The 25,665-nt window shown below is 43.6% G+C and overlaps 1 protein-coding gene across 3 annotated transcripts; it reads left to right on the top strand.

Moving 5' to 3' along the window:
- Nucleotides 1-25,645, top strand: PHC1 (polyhomeotic homolog 1). 3 transcript variants are annotated; one of them, XM_054442302.2, is made up of 15 exons: nucleotides 1-214; nucleotides 3,034-3,191; nucleotides 5,163-5,273; nucleotides 6,399-6,479; nucleotides 7,015-7,164; nucleotides 8,048-8,203; nucleotides 15,848-16,340; nucleotides 17,963-18,750; nucleotides 19,271-19,418; nucleotides 19,674-19,885; nucleotides 20,532-20,646; nucleotides 22,265-22,373; nucleotides 22,585-22,735; nucleotides 23,187-23,418; nucleotides 24,646-25,645. In XM_054442302.2, exons 2-15 carry the CDS (start codon nucleotides 3,078-3,080, stop codon nucleotides 24,798-24,800), a joined length of 3,015 nt encoding a protein of 1,004 aa, XP_054298277.1. In that variant the 5' UTR covers nucleotides 1-214; nucleotides 3,034-3,077; the 3' UTR covers nucleotides 24,801-25,645. The 3 variants fall into 3 exon arrangements, with proteins under 3 accessions (XP_054298277.1, XP_054298274.1, XP_054298276.2); XM_054442299.2 differs by lacking the exon at nucleotides 1-214 and adding an exon at nucleotides 1,447-1,468; XM_054442301.2 differs by lacking the exon at nucleotides 1-214 and having other exon boundaries at nucleotides 8,072-8,203.
- The last annotated feature ends 20 nt before the right edge of the window (nucleotides 25,646-25,665 follow it).

The following is a 25,665-nucleotide window of genomic DNA, read 5'->3' on the forward strand; positions in this document are numbered from 1 at the left end:
AGCGGCGGGAGCGGCGGGAGGGGCGGGGAGCCGCGGCCGCGCCGGGCGCCTCCCACCCCGCCCTCGGCGCCCCCGCCCCTCCAGGAAGGGGAGGAGGCGAGGGGAGCCCGCCGCGGAGGCCGAGCGAGCCCCCAGCCTAGCCTGGCGACTGGGGACCCCGGCACATGAGGTGGACGCCCCCGGGGAGGACTTGGGTGCAGAGCCAGGCGAGAAGGTAACCGGGCGACCGAGGGCCGGGGAGGGGCAGGACCTCTGGGGGCTTGGCTGCGCGGGGATGTTTCCTCAGCCACCTCCATCTGTGTAACGCCCCAGGTGCCTCCCCCAGTTGCTTTCCCTGCCTACCTCCGGCGCTGAGCTCTGCGGTCCTTCGGCTCTGCCTGTCCGAGTCTTCTGGCTATTCATTCTGCTGCGCTTCATGCTGTCTGTCCGTCACCCTACCTGCCTCTGACTGCTCATTTTCTTATTCATTTTTCCTTCTCTGACTTTGGTCCTTCCAGCCGAGCATGCTGTCTAGTTATCTCCCTGCTTTCGTGGTCCGCTGGGTTCCTCAGCCTCCAGTTCCTTGACTTCTGCCTGTCTCCCTGCTGTCTGTATGCACATGTCCCAGCTCACTTGGGTCAGTTCATTCCGGGCGCACCACTGGATCCACCCCCTTCCCCCAGTGTATTTGATTTCTCTTTGAAACATCATTTTCATCAAGGTTCTATATAGAACGAGGACCCTTGGGCGTCTACTCTCCCTGTTCTCTTGATTATTACCGTGTCTTTGGCACAGTCTTCCCTGAACCACCCCCTTCTCCCGTCCCCCTTCCTATGTCCCATCCTTTCTACATGATAAGAGTTTCGTGCTTAGGGATATTGACTTTCTCCAACTCTCGGCCCAATACTAAGTCCACCTCAATGTCCCATTCTAGCTCCCTTCGGTAGGTCTGTGCGCCTACCCAACCCCATGTATGCCCACATGCTACCTTTTAAGATGACCGTGGCTTAGCTGCTCTGGGGACATCTGTGGATCAGCTTCTCACTCTCTTCCAGTTTAATTTTGAAAATTTTGATTCCTGGTGCTGCCCAAACTGTTTATTGTCTCCATTTTTTATATTTAATCTTGTAGTCATAATGTTAATCACAAATGAATACATTTATGTGCCCGGGATCCAGGAATCCTGGTTTTGGTGGCAATTTCCCTGGATTTTATTGAGACTTTTAAGTTGGTCCCTTTACATTTTTATTTCTAGTTCACAATCCAAAAAAAATTATTAATAAGAATTCAGTTTTGGGGAGGCGAGGGGTCATACAGTTTGTGAGTATTTTCACATGTGAATGTAGGAATTATGGTCTCTATACCTAGCAAAGGGGTCTCATGTCTCTGAGTCCAGTGAACTAAGTCCAGTAATCTATAAAACTGTGCCGTGCTGCCTCTAATCCTTACCCACTTTTTTTCTTCACATGCTGATAATGAGGATTCATGGGTCTGTATCTGTTTAGTGCTTTGATATTTTGGCAAAAGATGCGGGGAGAAGGTAGACTAGTTGAAGCCGATATGATTTTTCCTATGTACTTTTTGGGTAATATACATGTTTGCAGTGACATTTGCTAGTCCTAAATGAAACTAAAGATTTGGGGGGTGATAATGGTGTGATCGGATGTTATTGGGAATGAGATAATAAGAAATATCCTCAGCTTTATTGCCAAGGCCAAGCAGTTTGATTTTATTTACTTTGCTTGTTTGTTTGTTTTGGATGCAATCCCTATAACCAATCCATTCACCCTAATGAAACTGTTGACAACACTTAGCAGAAATTCTGGTTTGATGTTTATATTCTTAAGCCAAATAATATTTTGGTGACCTGATATTTCTAGTGGCCCAGTGCCTCAGAAGTAGAGAAAATAGTGTGTAGCTTAACAAAAGAGAAAAACAAACAAAAAAAAGAATAAGTAAAAACCTTATTGTCATTTAGTGCTGCTTTGGAAGAATATTTCTTCTTCTCATCTCCTGTCTCTTTGCTTGGTTCTTAGCAATGTTTTCATATGTGTCTTTTTGCAAATGTAAGTGTAGTCCCCAGTGGGTAAATTCTGACATGTTAGTAGGCTATAAAGTGGCATCTTACTTTCTTGAAGATTTTCATTGTGTGTATTTCTATGTTTCATACCCCGGAGTCATTTCTTAAAATGATATATTACATTCAGTATGAAGCCTTCTTTGCAGTGAGGAAACAGGTATAAGGAGGGAAAGCGACATGCCTGAGGTGTTATTAGTAGCTTGAGCTGGAACCGGGCAGCTATTTGGGCTATATGGGCTGTAGGTGAGCTCTTCTGCTTCCTAGTTTTATGACCTTCCATGACCCACTAAATGTGTCTGTATCTTAAGGTCCTCCTCCATAAAATGAGGATAACAGTACTCACGATCATAGTGAATGACACTGCCTTAATTACAGTTTGGTTTGAAGAAGCATGTGTTAGTCTAAAGACTTGATACTTACTAGGGCAACTTCTTTAACTTCAGAAAACCTTATTTCTCAAATTGTAAAATGAGGATAACAGTGTTTACTTTACAGCACTACTATGAGAGAGATAGAGTATAGGTGAAGTGCCTAGTCCAGTGAAAGGAGGCAACTAGTGGCATATGGTGACTCATTTGGATGATAACGATGCAGATGGAGACAAAAATGAGACAACCAAAACTTTTAAGTGGAAAGATTTTAAACTGTTAAAAAATGCTATGGGAATGTAAGGTAGCTTTGGTATTATAAGGTGCCATCTCACATTCTGGCCATTTTATTTAATGACAGCCATGAGGGAATACGTAAAGGTTGTTTCTTTTGAGACTGCATAGCTTCAAAAGATGGTAGTATTGGGAAGACATGGTTGCAAGAGTGTATTGAAGATTTGGGAGTTTTAAGATGAGAAATCATGGCTTATGGAAGAAGAGGAAGATTCTTAGATACTTACGGATTTCCTGTGTTCTTGAATAATAACATGAGATAACAGCTTGGGATCAAGATATAAATTTTAACCTTTTACTGCTTCCCTCTAGGTCTTGAGTCAGAGCACCAGCCTTGGGGACCCTGGACCACTATCATGGAGACTGAGAGCGAGCAGAACTCCAACTCCACCAATGGGAGTTCCAGCTCAGGGGGCAGCTCTCGGCCCCAGATAGCTCAAATGTCACTATATGAACGACAAGCAGTGCAGGTGAGACTCAGCTCAGAGGGGCCATGGTCTGTGAGTCTTGGCTTGTGGTAGGCAGTGATGCTGGAAAATAATTGTACTCAGTTCTTTTTCAACAAATTGGGGAGAGTTGGGTTAGATGATGACTAAGCTGTCTTCCAGCTCTGAGAATCTTAGGAGTTTACAAATGTTTGGGCAAGCAAACGTGAAATCTGGTCTTTCAAATAAGGATTTAAAAAACAACATTCAGTCCATCTAGCTAGATTCTAACTAACCCTTTCTCATCCTGGATTGCCAGGTTTTTAATCTTTGGCCATTCTTGTAAATCCCCTTGAGTAATAGAAGTATCATGGAACTCTTTAGAGATTTATTTTTAAACAAACAGCAAATTCCATGTTTTTATTAATTCTGTTAGGAAATGAGGTCTTTTAGCAAATATTTTGGTTACTAGAATAACTATACATATCATAAAAATAGTTCTAATTATTAAAGAATAAGAATACAGTAAAGTCCAGTTAGCACTAAAACCAAACTACTATTTTCATTTTATAAATCTGTATTAGCATACTGTAGATATGTGAAAATGCCAATTAGTTGAATTCGTTGAAAATTTTACCTGAAGGAATCTTTTAGAAGCCACTATTTATTTTTTCATTATTTCCAACCCATTAGGGCTGTATTACCTTTCCTGTATACCTAAAATATACTTTCACATTTTCTCCTTTTTTTTTTGTTTGAGACAAGGTCCAGCTCTGTTGCCCAGGCTGGAGTGCAGTGGTGCGATCAGGGCTCACTGCAGCCTCAGACTCCCATTTCTCCTATCTTATCCTCCTGACTAGCTGGGACTATAGGCACACGCCACCATGCCCAGCTTTTTTTCTTATTTTCTTTACATTAATTGGCATCTTGTTTATTTTCACCCGATCTAGTCTTTGCTATGGCATGTATTTCCAGCTCCCAGTTGGAGAAATAAGTTTGTGTAAATTGCACTGCTTTACTTTTTTTACATTCTATGGAGAATAAACCATAGAATTACATTCATGCATCACTTAATGACAGGAATACGTTCTGAGAAGTGTATTGTTGGGTAATTTGGTAATTGTGTGACTGTCATAGAGTGCACTCATACAAACCCAGATTATATAGCCTACTCTATACCTAGGTTATACAGTATAGGCTGTTGCTCTGACTGCTCTTGTGTATGTGGTCTGCCATTGACCAAATAGTGGTTATGTGGTGCATGACTGTAATTGTTTCTTCCAGTTTTTAAAGGACTATATAGACTTACTGAGGCAGAAGGATCTCTTTTTTTTTTTTGAGATGGAGTTTCACGCTTGTTGCCCAGGCTGGAGTGCAGTGACGCAATCTCAGCTCACTGCAACCTCTGCCTCCCAGGTTCAAGCAATTCTCCTGCTTCAGCCTCCCTAGTAGTTGGGATTACAGGTGCCCATCACCACGCCCAGCTAATTTTTTGTATTTTTAGTAGAGGCGGAGTTTCACCATGTTGGCCAGGCTGGTCTTGAACTCCTGACCTCAGGTGATCCACCCTCCTAGGCCTCCCAAAGTGCTGGGATTACAGGCAGGAGCCACTGCGCCTGGCTCAGAAGGATCTCTTGAGGCCAGGAGTTCAAGACCAGCCTGGGTAACATAGCAAGACCCCATCTCTAAAAATAAAAAAAATTAGCTGGACATGGTGGTGCATACCTGTAGTCCTAGCTACTTGGGAGGCTGAGGCAGTCAGGAGGATTGTTTGAGCCTAGGAGTTTGAGGTTACAGTAAACTATGATCATGCCACTGTGCTCCAGCCTGGTGATAGAGCAAGTTGACTTTGCTCTAAAAAAATGAAGGAAAATCAGCCGTTGATGATTTAGCCCAAACTCCCATCTCCTCTGGTTTCTGTCCTTCCCATGGCCCCCGTCACACAAATACAGTGATGCACATAGAACAGGAGCTAGGAGTGGTCCCTTCTAAATGTTTTATCCTCTCTTTTCCTAGGCTCTGCAGGCACTGCAGCGGCAGCCCAATGCAGCTCAGTATTTCCACCAGTTCATGCTCCAGCAGCAGCTCAGTAATGCCCAGCTGCATAGCCTGGCTGCTGTCCAGCAGGTGAGAGGTCAGCAGCCAGCTGGCCCGAGAGGGAGGGGACAGGCACTACAGGTGGGTAGGGGAGATTTTTTGGGCATATAGCATCCTATACTAAGCCAGGCTGCAGACAGCCTCCTCCGCCTCCTGTCCTTCTGTCCTCCTGTGGGAGGATGGATGCATCTTAGCTTCTGGGGTTGCAGTAAGAACTATAAAATCACTTTTTGGGTATAGATTGGCTGTGTTCTAGACCTGCATTGTCTAATAATGTAGTCACTAGCCATATATCGCTATTGAGTGCTTGAAATGTAGCTAGTCTAAATGGAGACGTCCTATAAAATTTTAGAGTTAGACTACTTAGTACAAAAAAAGGTAACATATCAGTAATTTAAAAATATTAATTACGTGTGAAGTGATATTTTATATTGGGCTAAATAAAATAAATTATGAAAGTTAACTTTTCCTGTTTTACTTTTTAAAAATTAGCATAGTAGAAAATTATATATGTGGTTCACATCACATTTATATTGGATACCTCTGGACTAGACTTTTACTGACTCATGATATGACCTGACCAAAAGATCTTTTTCTAGCTGGGCGTGGTGGCTCACGCCTGTAATGCCAGCACTTTGGGAGGCTGAGGTGGGTGGATCACTTGAGGTCAGGAGTTCAAGACCAGCCTGGCCTATATGGTGAAACTCCCTCTCTACTAAAAATACAAAAATTAGCTGGGTGTGGTGGTGTGCGCCTGTGATCCTAGCTACTCTGGAGGCTGAGGCAGGAGAATCGCTCAAACCTGGGAGGCAGAGGTTGCAGTGAGCCAAGATCATGCCACTGCACTCCAGCCTGGGTGAAAGAGCGAGACTCCTTCTCAAAAAAAAACCCATCTTTTTCCATCTAAAAGAGAGTGGGAGCTGGAGGACAAGTTGCCTCTCTGCCCCAGGAGGGTTATGTGGGGCTAATTGGTTAGCATATGTGGTAATGTGAGGATTATTGGACTAGTGAATATACTTTTCTTTACCCGAAAGTGGAATCTCCCTGTTTATGATGTGAAATCTCTATGTTTTGTGCTTGTGATTTATTACTAGAAGACTGAGAGCTTTTTCTTCACTGTCTTTGCTATTTCTTGTTTCCCTTCCCCTTTAACAGGCCACAATTGCTGCCAGTCGGCAGGCCAGCTCCCCAAACACCAGCACTACACAGCAGCAGACTACCACCACCCAGGCCTCGGTGAGTGTGCCCTCTCCCACTGAGAGGCTTCTCTACCTGGGTCTTTGTCTCTGGGTTAAATTACTTTGTGCCGCTGATCTGAGAGTGTTTATTGAACCGTCAGTGGATAGTTACTGCTTTTAAGTAGAGAATAGTAGTACAAGGGGAAAGTAACCAACATTAATCTATATTGGAGTCTCTAAAGAGGAAGTCTAAGGAAGAGAGAAAAGAAAATCCTGGGGAAGAAGAGGAGATAACAAAGAAAGGGACTAATCCCTGGACTCTTCAATGAGAAGTAAAATCTCTTCTGTTTCAATCTTTTGTCTTCTCAACTGTTAACACTAGTGGTTAGAGACTGTTGTTTTTTTTTCACTTCGGTAATACCCTAAAGTAGCCAGGATGACAGTTTTGGATATGAAGACATTATTCATTTCCCCAGGCTCCATGAAAGTGAAATATTCTGTTCTTGACTGTGTGACTCTGAATTTGTCAGTCATGTACATTTCCTTTTACTTCTCCCAAATCCTTAGTCCTGGTTCCTTTCTGTACCACACAGATCAATCTGGCCACCACGTCGGCCGCCCAGCTCATCAGCCGATCCCAGAGTGTGAGCTCTCCCAGTGCCACCACCTTGACCCAATCTGTGCTACTGGGGAACACCACCTCCCCACCCCTCAACCAGTCTCAGGCCCAGATGTATCTACGGGTAAGCCACACATGCGGTCACCATTGCCCCAGAGGCACAATTGTCTGGCCCTGGCAAAGACTTGAGTGAAAGCTTTTTTTTTGAGACAGAATCTCGCTATGTCACCCAGGCTGGAGTGCAGTGGTGCAATAACGGCTCACTGCAGCCTCTGCCTCCCGGGTTCCAGCGATTCTCCTGCCTCAGCCTCCCAGGTAGCTGGGATTACAGACATGCACCACTACACCTGGCTAATTTTTGTATTTTTAGTAGAGATGGGGTTTCACCATATTGGCCAGGCTGGTCTGGAACTCCTGACCTCAGGTGATCCACCTGCCTCGGCCTCCCAAAGTGCTAGGATTATAGGCGTGAACCACCGCGCCCAGCCAAAAGCCATTTTTTTAAACCATGGTAACCCTGATGTCTTGAGAGAAGCTGGGACCTACTTCCCATACTTTACTTAACCTAGAAGTGATGTTCTGTGTTCACAGGTAGCTTATAGATTAAATTGAGATATTATGCTAGAAAATACTGGCTTAACATTTGACTAAATTAGTGTTAGATATAGTCGACCTTTAAACCTGTGGCTCAAGTATACAAATTTCTGTGTTATCGCTCAGCCTACCTACTTTCTATATATAAGTACTTGTTCTAAAATCCTAATTTTCTCTATTTCTTTGACGTGTGACTCTTTGACATCAATCTGTAGTTTTCTGTGCATTCTAGGTTTTCTTCTGGATGGTTCATTACATGTGGAGAATATGAGGCTCCTGGGTTGGTGTGGAACAGGCAGGGCTCAGCTGTTTAATATCTTCTGTTTATTTTGTCTTGTGGTCCTTCCTTTCCATCTCTTTGTCTCTTCTTTCCCTCTTGTCCTCTTTGCTCTTCCTCTTCCTCTCCTTGCCAGCCACAGCTGGGAAACCTATTGCAGGTAAACCGAACCCTGGGTCGGAATGTGCCTCTAGCCTCCCAACTCATCCTGATGCCTAATGGGGCAGTGGCTGCAGTCCAGCAGGAGGTGCCATCTGCTCAGTCCCCTGGAGTTCATGCAGATGCAGATCAGGTTAGTGGCGATGGCTTTACCTGTGGGTGGGCACTGGGCAGGATGAAGGGAGTGACCATGGACCTGGGTCCTCCCTTCTGCCCCATTACACTTTTCAGAATTCTTACTTTATGTGTTTTGTTTTTCCTTCCCTTAATCACCATTGAACTCGAATCCCATATAACCTTTGAGTTAATTTGAGTTAGAAAGACAAGATTTGCCTGAAAATAGTCTTGTGGATCTGGGAAGTCTTATTTTCAGGATAAATTTCCTCACCATCCTTCTAGTCCTCTGTGGGTTTGTTTTATTCGGAGAGTCTTAATTCTCTCATAGTACTGTCAGAAGAGAAAAGATTGTTGAGAGAATTCTTCTGTTAGTTAGATGTAAAGCTGACCTGGCTGAGTTACTGGAGGAATGTTTGGTTGCTTCTGTTTGTGAGTTACTCTAGTTCTCAACTTTCAGTCTTCTCTTCCTGTTCACTGTTTTTCCCAGTAAAGGTCTTCCTCACCATTACTTCTCGTGACTTATTCCCAAAATACATGTATTTTTGAGCCTGGAATTTTAGCTTCTTATAGATGGGACACAACCTAGGATCTTACGATAATTATTTCATCCTTTTAGTTTATTTATCAGTAAGCTGGTAAATGTTGAGTTCTTCCTTCGTGTACTTTTGGCCCTCCCTGTTTGTGGGTTTCATACCTGCAGGTTCTGCATCTCTGGCTTCCACATCCGCAGATACAACCAACTGCAGATTGAAAATATTTGGGAAACGCCTGGCGCGGTGGCTCACGCCTGTAATCCCAGCACTTTGGGAGGCTGAGGCGGGTGGATCACGAGGTCAGGAGATCGAGACCATCCTGGCTAACGTGGTGAAACCCCGTCTCTACTAAAAAAATACAAAAAATTAGCCGGGCGTGGTGGCGGGCGCTTGTAGTCCCAGCTACTCGGGAGGCTGAGGCCCGAGAATGGCATGAACCCGGGAGGCGGAGCTTGTAGTAAGCGGAGATCATGCCACTGTACTCCAGCCTGGGTGACAGAGCAAGACTCCGTCTCAAAAAAAAAAAAAAGAAAATATTTGGGCAAAAAAACAATTAAAAATAACAATATAAGAACAAAAAATAATACAAAAATACAGCATAGTGTAACCATTTACATAGTACTTACATTGTATTAGATATTATAAGTAATAGAGGTGATTTAAAGTATGTGGGAAGATGTGCTCTGTGCACAGATGATATGCAAATACTGCTCTGTTTTATAAAAGGGACTTGAATGTCTGCAGATTTTGATGTCCATGACCCTGGAACTAATCCCCTGTGGATACCAAGAAACAATTGTATTAGAAATTTTGCAGGATTAAAAAAGAAACGTGAGTCAGGTCTTCAAAGAGCTTAGACAATGAAAGTGCTAAACTAGGCTGGACATGGTGGCTCACTCTTGTAATCTCAGCACTTTGGGAGGCTGAGGAGGGTGGATCACCTGATGTCAGCAGTTCAAGACCAGCCTGACCAATATGGTGAAACCCTGTCTCTACTAAAAATACAAAAATTAGCCAGGCATGGCGGTGTGCGCCTATAGTTCCAGCTACTTGGGAGGTTGAGACAGGAGAATTGCTTGAATCTGGGAGGGGGAGGTTGCAGTGAGCTGAGATTGTGCCACTGCACTCCAGCCTGGGTGACAGAGTGAGACTCCGTCTCAAAAACAGAAAGTGCTAAACTAAATGGTGCTAACTTTGAGTGACACATGAGTTTGGAAAAGAATTGGTTATATTACTTTGCAATGCCTTATTGGGATACTTGAGCAGAGTCTTGGATGAGTGGATTTGATTTGGAGTGAGACGAAAACTAGAGAGAGAATAGCAAGTGTAAGAGTACAGTCATATATTTAAATACAAGTATGTGTGGTGGGCGTTGGAGATGAGGGGATAAATAAAATAGAATCAACAGGCGTGATGATAAAAGAGGTCATTGCTAGGGTGGAGCATAAAAGCCAAGTAAAGGAGGTTGTAGTTAACTTCATAGGTCACAGGGATCATTGCTAGCTATTGAACAGCAGATTAACAGGATGAGGAAAGTACTTAGGAAGAACTATAGGGATAATAACCGTTCTAACAGTTCCTGGAGAAGAGAAGTTAGGGAACTTGCTAAGAAACTCTTGTGGTCATCCAGCTGTAAGGCAAGTCTTTGTTTTAGACTCTGGTGATAGCAGTGGGAGCCACGAGTGAGGTTGGTTCCATTTCCATATCCAGTTCTTTGATTTATCCACTCATTCATTCATCAGATATTTGAGTGTCAATATATGGAGGAACAGAGGGCAGTAGTTAAAAATACGCATCTGATGGGTCAGATTCCAGCTCCACTACTTACTGTGTGACCCTGTGCAAATGATCTGACATCTTTCTGTTACCGTTTTTTTCATCTGTAAAATAGGTATTGTAATATACCTACCTCAGGATGTGTTGTGAGGACTAAATGAGTTGCTGCGTTTGACTGCTTGAAGAGTGCCTGGACGTAGTGAGTGTTTAGGAGAAACTACTGCTATTAATATATCAAACATTCCTTAGACTTGGATGCCCAAGAAAGTCATGATCACTGCATTTATGGAGCTCACAGACCATTGAAACACCAGACATTAAACTGATAGTCACCTGAATGGGGAAATAATTCAGAAAGTACCGAGTGTTCTGAGAATTTAGAAAGGGACCTAATTGAGCTTTGGCATGGGGTGTAAAAGTCAAGGAGGTGACATTTAACTTGAGGTGTGTAGAAGTTAGCCAGATAAGGATGTGGAAGGAGAGTGTTGGAGGCAGGAGAACAGTGTGTCCAAAGGTCCTGAGGAGGGCAGGAACTTGATTTGTTTGAGGAATTAAAAGTCTTGTATTCTTGGAGTTTGGCAAAGTGGGGCTAGACGGGTAGGAGGAACTTTATCTTGCAGGGCCTTGGGGGCTGTGTTTAGGATTTTGGGCTTTTTATAAAAAGCAATTGGAAGCTATAGAAGGATTTTAAATATGGAAGTGTCATAGAGAGATTTGGATGTATTTTTGTTTTGTTTTGCTTTTTAAATACCATGTTGATTTCCTCTTTGGAGACTAAACGGATGTGGTGTGAGTGTGACTGTAGGGAGAATAACTGTTCTAACAGTTTAAGGGAAAGATGATGTTTGTACTGGGGGGTAGCAATGGAGATGGACAGAAATGCATAGATTTGAGGATAACTTAGATGAATCATTGAAGAGGGTGAACTAATTTAGTAGATGGGGGAATTAAAGGAGATGCCAGATATGAAATCTGTGGGGTGGCTGGTGGTGCTATTTATGAGACGAAGAATGTAGAAGTGTATTTAGAGTGACGTTCAGTTTTGGACATGCAGACCTAATTAGAAGTGTTTGTGAGCCATGCGTGAGGAGATACTGAGACTGCAGTTTTATGATGTGGTTCTTGAGCTCAGAGGAGAGGTCTGGGTTGGAGATAAACATATGAGAGTAGTAGGCATATAGATGATAATTGAAGTCCCCCATCTACTAAATTAGTTTACTCTCCTCAGTGTTTAAAATTGCCTGGGGAGGCCGGGCGCAGTGGCTCATGCCTATAATCCAAGCACTTTGGGAGGCCGAGGCGGGCAGATCACCTGAGATCAGGAGTTTGAGACCAACCTGGGCAACGTAGTCAAACTCCATCTCTACTAAACATACAAAAAAAATTAGCCAGGTGTGGTGGTGCATGCCCATAGCCCCAGTTACTTGGGAGGCTGAGGCAGGAGAATCACTTGAATCTGGGAGGTGGAGGTTGCAGTGAGCCAAGATCGCGCCACTGCACTCCAGCCTGGTCAACAGAGGAGACTCCGTCTTAAAAAAAAAAAGGCCAGCGCTGTGGCTCACGCCTGTAATCCCAGCACTTTGGGAGGCTGAGGCGGGTGGATCACCCGAGGTCAGGAGTTCGAGACCATCCAGCCTGATCAACATGGTGAAACCCCATTTCTACTAAAAATAACAAACATTAGCCAGGCGTGGTGGCACATCCCTGTAATCCCAGTTACTTGGGAGGCTGAGGCAGGAGAATCACTTGAACCTGGGAGGCGGAGGTTGCAGTGAGCTGAGATCGCGCCATTTTACTCCAGCCTGGGCAACAAGGGTGAAACTCCATGTTAAAAAAAAAAAAATGTTTAGGGAGATAGTACAGGTTGAGGAGAGGAACGTTTAATATGGGGCCCTGAGGTAGGATGAACCCCCACTTTGGAAAAGCAGTTCAAGGTCGATAGAGGGTAATGGCCTGACAGAGGGGAATGGGAAAGAGCAGCAGATAGGAAAATCTGGACTGTAGTGTCACGAAGGCAAGGGAACCAAATGTTACAAGGTGTGCGTGTGTGCATGCTCGCGTGCGTGGGCAGGGGGCATCTCTTTCTAATGTAGAGGGAGAAAGAAAGATGCTTGTATTAACAGGGAGGGAGAGTTGTTTCAGTTGAGTTTAGGGGGTGGTGAATCCAAAGTAGTATGAGTTTGAGGGGTGTGAATGGCTGGTGGGAATGAATACAGTGACTGTAAACAGCTATTAAGAGTTTAGCAGCACCAGGAAAGGAAGGTGGAACTGGGGAGAGGAATGTGCAGTTCATACATGGTGATGAGGGAGCCAGTGGAGAAGGAGAAGTGAAAGAGGAGGCAGTGGATATTATATGCTGCTTGAGATGGCAGGAGGAGGTGGAATATAGAGTGCAGAGAAGGGCTGATTGCCTTTTGATAGGAAGGAGGAGAGAAGGGGGAAATGATGGGTGTGTATGCAGATAAATGTATAGATTTGGTGGTGGCACTGATGAAGTAATGCTCATATAATGGTTTTTGTTTTCTCTGAAGAGGTGAAGAGTAGGAGGAGAAAGAGAAGGTAGTCTGAGGTATAGGGAGAGAGTGGGAAAATTTGAAATAGCCATTATGGAAATGAAGCTGATTGGAAAAACTGTATATTAATAATTGCCAGATAATATTATGTGCTCTAGCACCCAATCCTGATGATTCTTGTCAATATCTCTCAAAAGCCATCAACTCAACTATTTTACTGCTCCTGCCTGAATTCAGGTTTTTATTATTTTAACCTGTACTGTACTAGTTTTCTTTCTTTCTTTCTTTTTTTTTTTTTTTTTGAGACAGAGTCTCTCTGTTGCTCAGGCTGGAGTGCTGTGGTGTGATCTCGGCTCACTGCAACTTCTGCCTCCTGGATTCAAGCGATTCTTGTACCTCAGCCTCCTGAGTAGCTGGATTATAGGCGCGTGCCACTATGCCCAGCTAATGTTTTGTATTTTTAGTAGAAGATGGGGTTTCTCCATGTTGCTCCTGCTGGTCTGGAACTCCTGAGCTCAGGCAGTCTGCCCACCTTGGTCTCCCAAAGTGCTAGGATTATAGGCGTGAGCCACTGCACCGGCCTATTGTACTAGATTTCTAAATGGTCTTCTTGACTTCAGTCTTACTACTTGTAGTTCTTTTCCACATTACTATCAGGAAACTTTTACTACTTTTTTTTAAATAAGAAAATATATGTTGTTACTACTGATTTTTTAATTGTGCTTCTGGTACACAGAATTTGATAAAATTATAATCCCTGGGTCATGACACTCTCTCACTGTTGGTCTCGTCATAACCTGTTAAAATTTATTTACTCAGTAATTTTTAATAATGTAATAAGCAGTGTGCAGTTCCGTCTGCTGCCTTCCGTTACCCACAGTAATGAGCCTTCTGATTTCTAAGTCCATTCTTCCCTTGGGTCCTTTTTTATATAGTTTTATTGCATCTCTCTATATTTCTAAAATGCCCTTTTTATTATAGAAAATTTTAAACATACACAAAAACAGAAAAAGTATGAATTCCTATGTACTTACCATCCAGCTTCAACAATTATCAACACAATGCAATGGCCAGTGCATTCAGGCCCTTCTCCGCCTGTGGAATATTTTGAAGCAAACCCCAGACACCATATATATATTTTAATTGTATTGAAATGTGTAAGGTACTCGTGCTGTATGTACACTTTTGGAGAGTGCTTTCTTAATAACATTGTCACGATCCATTTGTTTTGTTGCAGTCATTGTAGTTTATTCATTGTAGTTTCTATATATTATTCCATTGTATGAATATACTGTAGTTTATTCATCTTCTCTTCTGTAGATGGCCCTTTGAGTTGATTCCGGGTCGTGGTTGCTAATGAATAATGCTAATGAATAATGCCACCATGAACATTCCTATACATGCCTCCTGTGGTACATGGCAAGAGTTTCTCTTGTGGAATTCCTGGGTTAGAGGGTGTGTGAATGTTCAACTTTAGGATATGATAACAAATATTTTCTAAAATAGGAAGTGTATTGATTTATACTTCAATCAGAATGTATAAATGTATAAATGTATAAATGAATGTTTATTTTGATTAATAACCTTTATTGGCTTCCTATAATCAGTTAAGCAGACATCATTCTTTCCCTTTATCCATATTTTGGAGTACTGACTATGTGCCAGAACTATGAAGGTGCCAGGAATATAACAACGAGTAAGACAGATAAACTTGCTGTTCCAAAACTAAAGTTCAGATTCCTTATTTCAACACACCAGGCCCTTACTGGCCCAGCACCTTCCTACCTCCTTATCCACAGCCTGCCTTCCTAGCTTCATTTCTTTCCATTCCTGGTAACTCACCCCAAACATAATGAAATATTTATAATTTCTAAAAATACAGTCTTTTTAGAAATTATACATTTTTTTAATAATATTTAAAAATAATGTCTTTTTTTTTTTTTTTTTTCTGGACTGGGTCTCACTCTGTTACCCAGGCTGCAGTGCAGTGGCGTGATCTCAGCTCACTGCAATCTCTGCCTCCCAGGCTCAAGTGATCCTTTCACCTTGGCCTCCTGAGTAGCTGGGACTACAGGTGTTTGTCACCATACCTGGCTAATTTTCTGTATTTTTTTGTAGAGGCAGTGTTGCCCAGGCTGTTCTCGAACTCCTGAACTCAAGCAGTCTGTCCGTCTTGGCCTCCCAAAGTGTTGAGATTACAGGCATGAGTCATAGCGCCCGGCCTAAATAATAATCCTTTTTTGGTTCTGGCCTTGCAAATGCTGTTATCAGTATCTTTAAACCCTCACCTTCACCATCACCTACTGAGTGTCAGATCAGTATCACTTGTTTTAGGAGGCCCTTCCTTGATCTCCCTAGTCTTAGTTGATCTTCCTTCTCTGTACTCCTATGGTACTGGGTGCATATCTATACATCTTATTATATCATAAGTGATAATTTTCTTGTCTTCTCTAGTAGAAAGTAATCATTAAGAGCAGAGACTGTGTCTTTCCTCTGCGTTTCCAGTATCCAGTGTAGTACCCGAATCATAGTAGGTTTTTGGGAGGTGCTGAATGATTGAATGGCGAGGAAAGGGATAATTGAAGAGATATTTTGAAGGAATAAAAGACCACACTTGATGATAAACTTGCTAGTGAGTGAAGGTGGCTGAAAAATCAGATATGGTTCCAGAGTTCCTCCTTAGGAGGTAGGAAGGCCTTAAAGTATATGGTAAAGGCAGAGATACGAGCTGAGGTATTCTGTGGAATATGACACAATAGCTGTCCTGGCTGCTTTTGAATCTTTAACCTTAATGCCTCCAGTCCTCCTTTTCTCAGTCTGTTTTTTCATATCTTTCAGGTGCAGAACTTGGCAGTAAGGAATCAACAGGCCTCAGCTCAAGGACCTCAGATGCAAGGCTCCACTCAGAAGGCCATTCCTCCAGGAGCCTCCCCTGTCTCTAGCCTCTCCCAGGCCTCTAGCCAGGCCCTAGCAGTGGCACAGGCTTCCTCTGGGGCCACAAACCAGTCCCTCAACCTTAGTCAAGCTGGTGGAGGCAGCGGGAATAGCATCCCAGGGTCCATGGGTCCAGGTGGAGGTGGCCAGGCACATGGTGGTTTGGGTCAGTTGCCTTCCTCAGGAATGGGTGGTGGGAGCTGTCCCAGGAAGGGTACAGGAGTGGTGCAGCCCTTGCCTGCAGCCCAAACAGTGACTGTGAGCCAGGGCAGCCAGACAGAGGCAGAAAGTGCAGCAGCCAAGAAGGCAGAAGCAGATGGGAGTGGCCAGCAGAATGTGGGCATGAACCTGACACGGACAGCCACACCTGCGCCGAGCCAGACACTTATTAGCTCAGGTAAATTGTCACTCCTCATGTCATTATTCTCTCAGAATTCATGTGAAATTTGCCTTTTTTTGCCTTTTTTTCTTTGCCTTTTTGTTTTTCCGCTTCTGTTGGACCTTGAGTAGTGGAAGGAATGGGAATCCTATCAGCCTTGAACATATTAGTTCAGGGTCAGGAGGACAAGTGACAGATACAGATTTTATCTGTTTCTACCAGGCAGTAGTCAGCTTATAAGTTGCCCTGTCCGCTTTCTTAGGCTGTGAGTTCTTCAGTTTTATCACTCTGTCTATTCATTCATCACATCTTACTGAATTGCTTACTGTTTTCTAGGAATTACTGGGGATACATTTTTGAAAAGCAGATTCCCTGTCTTCATGTAACTTAGCATTTACTGTAAGGGATGAATTCTCACCTCACTGTTTAATGTGGTTACTTGATCCAGTGTATAGCAGATACAGTACAAATGCCTTAGAGCACTTAAGACTAATGGAGAGGTGGGGTGCGGTGGCTCACTCCTGTAATCCCAGCACTTTGGAAGGCCGAGGCAGGTGGATCACTTGAGGTCAGAGTTTGAGACTAGCCTGGCCATCATGGTGAAACCCCATCTCTACCAAAAATACAAAAATTGGCCGGGCGTAGTGGTGTACACCTGTAGTCCCAGCTACTCAGGAGGCTGAAGCAGGAGAGTAGCTTGAACCCGGTTGGCAGAGGTTGCAGTGAGCTGGGATCACATCACTGCACTCCAGCCTGGGTGACAGGGCAAGACTCTGATAGTTTATACTTGCTTTCAGACTGCGGGTAAGATGTAGTTAGATGTATGTGTCTTATTTGGTCATGTTGATTTTTGCCTTTTTTTGTTTCTAGTACCTTAGTTGTTGATATATTTAGATAATTTACTCACAAAAAAATTAAGAGTTAGTTATTACTATACTTGGTATTTATGTACTCTAGCAGTTCTATTTCTGAAGTGCTTTATCATCAACATGCTTTGATCTCTGGACAATCTGGTACAATATGGAGAAGTAGAGTTTGTCAATCCCAGTTTACAGTGGAGGAAACTGAGTTAGGTCAGAGCTGACAGGTGCTGACTCTTAGGACTTAGATGGTGATCTAAGCTGATGATTTATAAAATCCAAGTCATTTGTGGGAAGACATTGGTATCTTTAACTCTGTGGTTATCTATTCTTTCAGTGAATATTAAGTGCTTCTGCAGTGTCAGGCCCTGGGCTGTGTTTTAGGGATGTGAAAATGAATAAAACATGGATTCAGCCTTTGAGAAACTCCAAGTCTAATGGAGGAGGGGCTAACCATTCTTTGCTGAGTACAGAGTAAAAGAATACAATATTTAAGTATGGCAAAGATAAGAGACACAAGAAATTACTGAGGATCTGAAATGACTGAGCAAGGGAGTTCTTTCTCTGAGATCTTTAAGACTAGTGGTAGTTGGTAATGTCCGATTCAGTGGGAAGAGTATGGATGAAGTGATGTCCAAGTTTCATACTAACTAGATTTCTTTTCACCGCATAATTCCAAAACTAGGTATACCTCGGAAAAATGAATTTACTTTTAATTTAGAATGATTATTATTCTCTGCTCTTTTTTCTCTTTGTTCTATACTGGGATTGTTCCTACAGCCACCTACACACAGATCCAGCCCCATTCACTGATTCAGCAACAGCAACAGATCCACCTCCAGCAGAAACAGGTGGTGATCCAGCAGCAGATTGCCATCCACCACCAGCAGCAGTTCCAGCACCGGCAGTCCCAGCTCCTTCACACAGCTACACACCTCCAGTTGGCGCAGCAGCAGCAGCAGCAGCAACAGCAACAGCAGCAACAGCAGCAGCCGCAAGCCACCACCCTCACTGCCCCTCAGCCACCACAGGTCCCACCTACTCAGCAGGTCCCACCTTCCCAGTCCCAGCAGCAAGCCCAAACCCTGGTCGTTCAGCCCATGCTTCAGTCTTCACCCTTGTCTCTTCCACCTGATGCAGCCCCTAAGCCACCAATTCCCATCCAGTCCAAGCCACCTGTAGCACCTATCAAGCCACCTCAGTTAGGGGCTGCTAAGATGTCAGCTACCCAGCAACCACCACCCCATATCCCTGTGCAAGTTGTAGGCACTCGACAGCCAGGTACAGCCCAGGCACAGGCTTTGGGGTTGGCACAGCTGGCAGCTGCTGTACCTACTTCCCGGGGGATGCCAGGTACAGTGCAGTCTGGTCAGGCCCATTTGGCCTCCTCGCCACCTTCATCCCAGGCTCCTGGTGCACTGCAGGAGTGCCCTCCCACATTGGCCCCTGGGATGACCCTTGCTCCTGTGCAGGGGACAGCACATGTGGTAAAGGGTGGGGCTACCACGTCCTCACCTGTTGTAGCCCAGGTCCCTGCTGCCTTCTATATGCAGTCTGTGCACTTGCCGGTGAGTGATGTCTGATGGTTTTGAGGGCACTATTATGCATGAGAGTGGACCTGGGGCTGAGTAGAAATAGAGCTTTATTGAATAGGGGAATAAAGAGTTAAGAGGGTTAATATTGGTATTTATCTGCTTCTTCTGTAAGAGAGTGACACATTAATATATATAATATCTGAACTTTATACTCCTAAGTTTGTTGCTGATACTATTCTGGGTTTTTGGGTATATAATAAGTTAGATCAAGATAGCCTTAACCAAATCAGTCTTTGAAAAAACAACAGTTCTTGGTTGGTCTACATGAATACAGGGTCTCAAGACCTAGGTCAGGACTAAATCATGTTACATTTTCTTTTGTCCTGATGGAAAGTTGTTAGGAATGACCAGGAATTTTAGTGTACCATGGGAAGTAGATAAATTGGGAAATCTGGAACTAAGAAAATTTTCTTTGAAGGTATGGTAATAATTGTGGTTCCTTATTATCCTTCATTTGTACATCTTTGTTTCTTTCCTATTCTTTACGGTATAGGGTAAACCCCAGACATTGGCTGTCAAACGCAAGGCTGACTCTGAGGAGGAGAGAGATGATGTCTCCACATTGGGTTCAATGCTTCCTGCCAAGGCATCTCCAGTAGCAGAAAGCCCAAAAGTCATGGATGAGAAGAGCAGTCTTGGAGGTGAGTAACTGACTTCTAATGCTGTTGGAGTGCACACAGAGTAGAGGAATGTTCTGAGTGAGCTAAAAGATAAATCTGGTTGAGTAGAAAATGGGCCAGAAGTTGGTGGACAAATGAATAGATCCAAAAACAGGGAATCCAGGGTGAATTGTCAAGGGTGAACATAGATTATTATGGAAGATCATGCTGGCTCAACTAATAGATGGATCAATATGTCATCTCATGTCTGTTGCTTAATCTGCGTTTCTTTTCCAGAAAAAGCCGAATCAGTGGCTAATGTGAATGCTAATACCCCAAGCAGTGAACTAGTAGCCTTGACCCCTGCCCCATCAGTACCGCCTCCTACACTAGCCATGGTGTCTAGACAAATGGGTGACTCAAAACCCCCACAGGCCATCGTGAAGCCCCAGATTCTCACCCACATCATTGAAGGCTTTGTTATCCAGGAAGGAGCAGAACCTTTCCCGGTGAGGGCAGGGCCATAAGGTGGGACTTTGAAGTGGGGACTTGGTCTGATTGTTGTCTTTTCAAACTCCAGTAAAAGTAAAAGGCACAGAACTATTTAATGAAAGAATGGTTCAATTATGCTATTTATTTAATTATAAAGAAGGAAAGGAAAAGGAGAGTGTGGACCATAAAATGAAAATGTTAGAAGAGGAGAAAAAAAGGAAGAAAGTAACCTTTAAAACGGTAATGTTTAGTTAGATAAACTAGTTTGTTTTATAATGAATAAAATTATAGTAATGAAGTTAAGGAGCTTTCCTAGGGTTTGCAGAACCAGGACTAGAACTGAGGTGTCTTGACTCCTAGTGCATTCTCAGCACCATAGGAAGGAAGAGGACAAAATAGGGAGCCAGCGTAGGAACCTGTTCTCCAATGGCTTATCTGGAAAAAAAGCCAGTTACTACTTTTTTTTTTTTCTCATTTCCAAACATTGTATAGAGACCAGTTACTACTCTTGATTACCATATTGAAAGTGATTCTCTCTGAACCAGACTTGGTCATTAACTCAGAGATCCAAGCGAGACATAATTGATTGGGAAATGTTGGGGAAAGCTATAGAGAAGCAGAAGGGGATCAGGCTAACTTAACTCTCAATGTTTTCTGGGACAGGTGGGTTGTTCTCAGTTACTGAAGGAGTCTGAGAAGCCACTACAGACTGGCCTTCCGACAGGGCTGACTGAGAATCAGTCAGGTGGCCCTTTGGGAGTGGACAGCCCATCTGCTGGTGAGCATTTATTTAGAGACCCATTTTGGGGAAGGAGACTCATGGAGATGTGTTTGAGGACTCAGTGTAAAATAGTAGTTACCTATTTATTTAAAGTAGAAATGAGGCCTGGCACAGTGGCTTATGCCTGTAATCCCAGCACTTTGGGAGGCCAAGGCAGGCGTATCACCTGAGGTCAGGAGTTCGAGACCAGTCTGGCCAACATAGTGAAACCCTGTCTCTACTACAAATACAAAAATTAGCCTGGTGTGGCAGCGTGCTTCTATAGTCCCAGCTACTTGGGAGGCTGAGGCGGGAGAACCACTTGAACCTGGGAGGCGGAGGTTGCAGTGAAGTGAGCTGAGATCACGCCACCGCATTCCAGCCTGGGCGACAGAGCGAGACTCTGTCTCAAAAAAAAGTAGGAATAAAATGAAGTCCATCTACGTATAGAAACCATATTATATATCAGAGTATGTAGAATCACGGAAAAGGAGTTATATAAGGTGAGGGGAATTTATCCAGCTAAAGTAACCTTTTGAATTATTACTATTTTTTTTGAGACAGAGTTTCGCTCTTGTTGCCCAGGCTGGAGTGCAATGGTGCGATCTTGGCTCACCGCAACCAGCGCCTCCTGGGTTCAAGCGATTCTCCTGCCTCAGCCTCCCGAGTAACTGGGATTACAGGCATGCGCCACCACGCCCGGCTAATTTTTGTATTTTTAGTAGAGACGGGGTTTCTGCATGTTGGTCAGGCTAGTAGTCTCCAACTCCTGACCTCAGGTGATCCGCCTGCCTCGGCCTCCCAAAGTGCTGGGATTACAGGTGTGAGCCACCACGCCTGGCCCTTGAATTATTCTTTACTCTATAGATGTATTTTTTGGCCGAGTGTGATGACTCCCGCCTGTAATTCCAGCACTTTGGGAGGCCAAGGCTGGTGGATTTCTTGAGCTCAGGAGTTTGAGACCAGCCTGAGCAACATAGTGAAACCTTGTCTCTACAAAAAAATAGAAATATTAACTGGGCATTGTTGCACATGCCCGTAGTCCCAGCTACTTGGGAGGCCAAAGTGGGAGGATTGCTTGAGCCAGGGAGGTGAGGTTGCAGCGATCCAAGATAGCACCACGGCACTCCAGCCTGGGTGACAGAGTGAGACTGTCTCAAAAATATTTTTTTTTTCAAAAGATGATCTAAAATAGGACATTTATATCTTTAATTTCCAGTTCTTCTTATTCTAGATTTTATAATCTATCTTAAGGACTCTTACTTACATTTTCCCCCTGCTTTTGGAAATTTTTGTGGTAGAAGGATCTTATATCTTTCTAGGCATTAGTAGTTCCTCTCTCCTCAGAAATTGAATCATATCTGAAATCTAAGAGTATGAATTAGGATAAAATTAGTAAGACATCTAAAATGGAGAGAGTTTCACTTAAGGTTAGGAAGACGTCATAAAGTTCTCAAGGGACAAGTCTTTATGATTTTAGGTTTTGAACTTCGCGTTTTAGGGATTCTCAACTAGGTTGTGTAGGTTTTTGGGGGTAAACCCTGAGAATAATTTTAGAATCCAGCTCTGAGCCTAATGATTGCCTGAGGGGCAGCAGAAACCCATGGTGACTGTCCAGCAATGCCTTGTTTTTTAGAGTTAGATAAGAAGGCGAATCTCCTGAAGTGCGAGTACTGTGGGAAGTACGCCCCCGCAGAGCAGTTTCGTGGCTCTAAGAGGTTCTGCTCCATGACTTGCGCTAAGAGGTACTCTGGGCACCCTCCTCCTTGCCCTCAGCACTGATATCTCCATCTAATGTTACACCCCTTCCCCAGGATCGTCTGATAGCTGATATTTTATGTCTCCCTCCTTGCTTTTATTCCCTTCCCCAAATCAGCTCATAAGCAGCAATTCACATTTAGAGCAGGGTAGTCTTCTGTGGCACTGTTGACATCCTATATATGCCCTGTCCTGTAGGTACAATGTGAGCTGTAGCCATCAGTTCCGGCTGAAGAGGAAAAAAATGAAAGAGTTTCAAGAAGCCAACTATGCTCGCGTTCGCAGGCGTGGACCCCGCCGCAGCTCCTCTGACATTGCCCGTGCCAAGATTCAGGGCAAGTGCCACCGGGTGAGCTGCTTGTTGCAGAGCCAGATGCCTTTAAACTGGGTCTTTTTTTCTTTCCCTGCAGGGCAATTCATTTGCCCAGGTAAGAGGGTGTGAGATGAGAACTCTGGTTTCACATTGACTGCATTACTCCAAATTCCAAGAGATCCTGACCCCCTTTGTCTCCGGACCTCTTACCTAACTACTGGTTCATGTATTCATTAATCCTTACACTGTACTTGAGTAGAGAAAATCTAGATCAATTGTTAGGTCATGGGGAGAATCAAGGAGGCGATACAGTTTCTATTTGAAAGACTTTGAGAGTAGATTTTGGGAATTTGCAAATAAAGTGCTGCTTATTTCACGTGTGATAAGATGAGTTTTTCTTCTGTGCCCAACCCAGGGTGGTTTGGGAAGAAAGAGAGAGGAATAAACCTTTGACACTGACCTCATTGGTTTGCTCTTTTCCCTATAGGGTCAAGAAGACTCTAGCCGGGGTTCAGATAATTCCAGTTATGATGAAGCACTCTCTCCAACATCTCCTGGGCCTTTATCAGTAAGAGCTGGGCATGGAGAACGTGACCTGGGGAATCCCAATACAGCTCCACCTACACCGGAATTACATGGCATCAACCCTGTGTTCCTGTCCAGTAATCCCAGCCGTTGGAGTGTAGAGGAGGTGTACGAGTTTATTGCTTCTCTCCAAGGTACTGACCGTCTCTTCAACAGAAGCCAGGTTTTCCTTAACGTCATCCCACAGGGGCCTTGATAAGAGGGAAAGTAATTGACTTTTAAGCAGTAGGAGCTTGAATGCTAATATAGAGGCTGTACTCCTAATATTTATTCAAGTTGACTTCCTAATTTTTTTCTGGGTTGACATTATCTTCTATAGTGTCAACAGTTTTACAGTGTTTGATTCTCATGATGTAGCTGCATTTCTCACTAAATTTTTGGATAAAATATTTTTGTGTAATTAACTATGATACCTCCCATGGAGAAAATTTTTTTTTTTTTTTCAGTGGAGCAGGGTATTAGAAACTAAGTGGCCATTGTTGCCCCACTCTTCAAAGAGGGCTTGTTTGCTAGTCTTCTTTTTTTTTTTTTTTTTTAAAACAGAGACAGGGTTTCCCTATGTTGCCCAGGCTGGTCTTGGAGTCCTGGGCTCAAGAGATCCTTCTGCCTTAGCATCCCAAAGTGCTGGGATTATAGGTGTGAGCCACTGCACTCAGCCTATATGCAATTTTGACGAAGAGTTCTCTCCAGAAATGAAAATCACCCTACCCTTCTTGCTATTTATCTGAATTCTGGGCCATTAAACAAAAATATCACAAAGAATCTTTTTGCCAGTATAAAAGAAAACATGCTTTTATTTTTGTTCTCTCCCTTTCCCTGTCTCTAAGCTATTTGAATGAAGTTATTTCTGTGGTTGAACAATTTAGTTGCTTTTCCTTTCTTGGTCTTGTTGTTGTTTTGAGACAGAGTCTTACTCTGTTGCCCAGGCTGGAGTGCTGTGGCATGAGTTTTGGCACACTGCAAACTCCGCATTCTGGGCTCAAATGATCCTCCTGCCTCAGCTTCCCAAGCAGCTGGGACTATAGGCATGCATCACCATGCCCAGCTAATTTTTGTATGTTTTATAGAGTCATGGTTTTGCCAAGTTGCCCAGGATGGTCTTGAACTCCTGGGCTCAAGTGATCTGCCTGCCCTGGTCTCCTAAAATGCTGGGATTACAGGCGTGAGCCTCTGCACCTGGCCATTTTTTAAATACCAGTTGCTTTCTAATTTCATTTTGCTTGTAAGGCTTGCCATCTGACTTCATATTACTGAATTTAGGACAAGTACTTTGGAATTAATCATTGCTAGACCTCAGTTTCATTTAGTTTCCCTCCTCCTATCATTTAGCACTACCTACATGTTCTCACCATTTCTTCTAGGCTGCCAAGAGATTGCAGAGGAATTTCGCTCACAGGAGATTGATGGACAGGCCCTTTTATTACTTAAAGAAGAACATCTTATGAGTGCCATGAACATCAAGCTGGGCCCTGCCCTCAAGATCTGCGCCAAGATAAATGTCCTCAAGGAGACCTAAGGTGGCCCTCTTGCACAAACCAGCCTAAGGCAGACACTCCCCACTGTCCAGGTTATAACCTGGTACCAGCAGAGACTTTGCAGAGAAGAAAGAGTTGTTCCAATCATGTAACCTTCTGTAGGGGATTACTGAGACAGGGAAGAGAAGTGCAAGAATTGGTTGCTGGTGCTACATGGCGGCAGCTTTGACATTTTCTCTGGGTTCTACTTTATTTTGTAAAATCTTTACAATTCTCACCATTTCACCTACCTTAATCCAATCTTTATAAAAGAGGCAGTCTAGAGAACTAGGACTGCTCAGCCTTATCCTGGAGTGGAGCATTTAGCCCAGGTCTTAATTCTCCAAGAGGAGGAATACATAGTATGGTAAGGCAAGGAACTGGGTGGAATGTCAGGTTGCCTGCCCAATGGGAGAGGTAGCGTTTTTCTAGCTTGTGAGACAGAAGTAGCAAAATCTGGTACTCCCCCTCCCAGTGTAGCCGTGACTCAGAGTTTTCTCTTTGTTGTCACTTACTCCCTTGTGATTGAATTTTGTCTCCGCATCCATGGCAGGATCCCCAGCCAGTATAGAGACTTGGTTGGCATCTTTCTTATGCTACAGGGACTAAAAGTATTTGACTGGGGCACATGTGGCTGTTGTCATTCTTTCTGCATCCCACTGTTCCCCTCCAATTTATGTTATTTTCTACCCTATTTTTCAGTTCCAACTCTGCTCTGTCCTATAGCTTTATAAAACCAGAGTGCGTGGGGCTGAGGTCAGGAGTATAAGTACCTGCCTTAGGCACTATTCCTTATATAACAAAAATATTAAATATTTTTTTTCCTCAGTAAAAGGATGAAAATTGGTTTCAGTTGTCTTACTCTAT

Source organism: Pongo pygmaeus, chromosome 10, assembly GCF_028885625.2.
Source record: "Pongo pygmaeus isolate AG05252 chromosome 10, NHGRI_mPonPyg2-v2.0_pri, whole genome shotgun sequence".
NCBI classification, from domain to species: Eukaryota; Metazoa; Chordata; class Mammalia; order Primates; family Hominidae; genus Pongo; species Pongo pygmaeus.

Coding starts and splice junctions, on each gene's coding strand:
- PHC1 (XM_054442299.2), top strand. Junction 5,274..6,398: donor GCCTGGCTGCTGTCCAGCAG/GTGAGAGGTCAG, acceptor CCCCTTTAACAG/GCCACAATTGCTGCCAGTCG. Junction 7,165..8,047: donor AGGCCCAGATGTATCTACGG/GTAAGCCACACA, acceptor TCTCCTTGCCAG/CCACAGCTGGGAAACCTATT.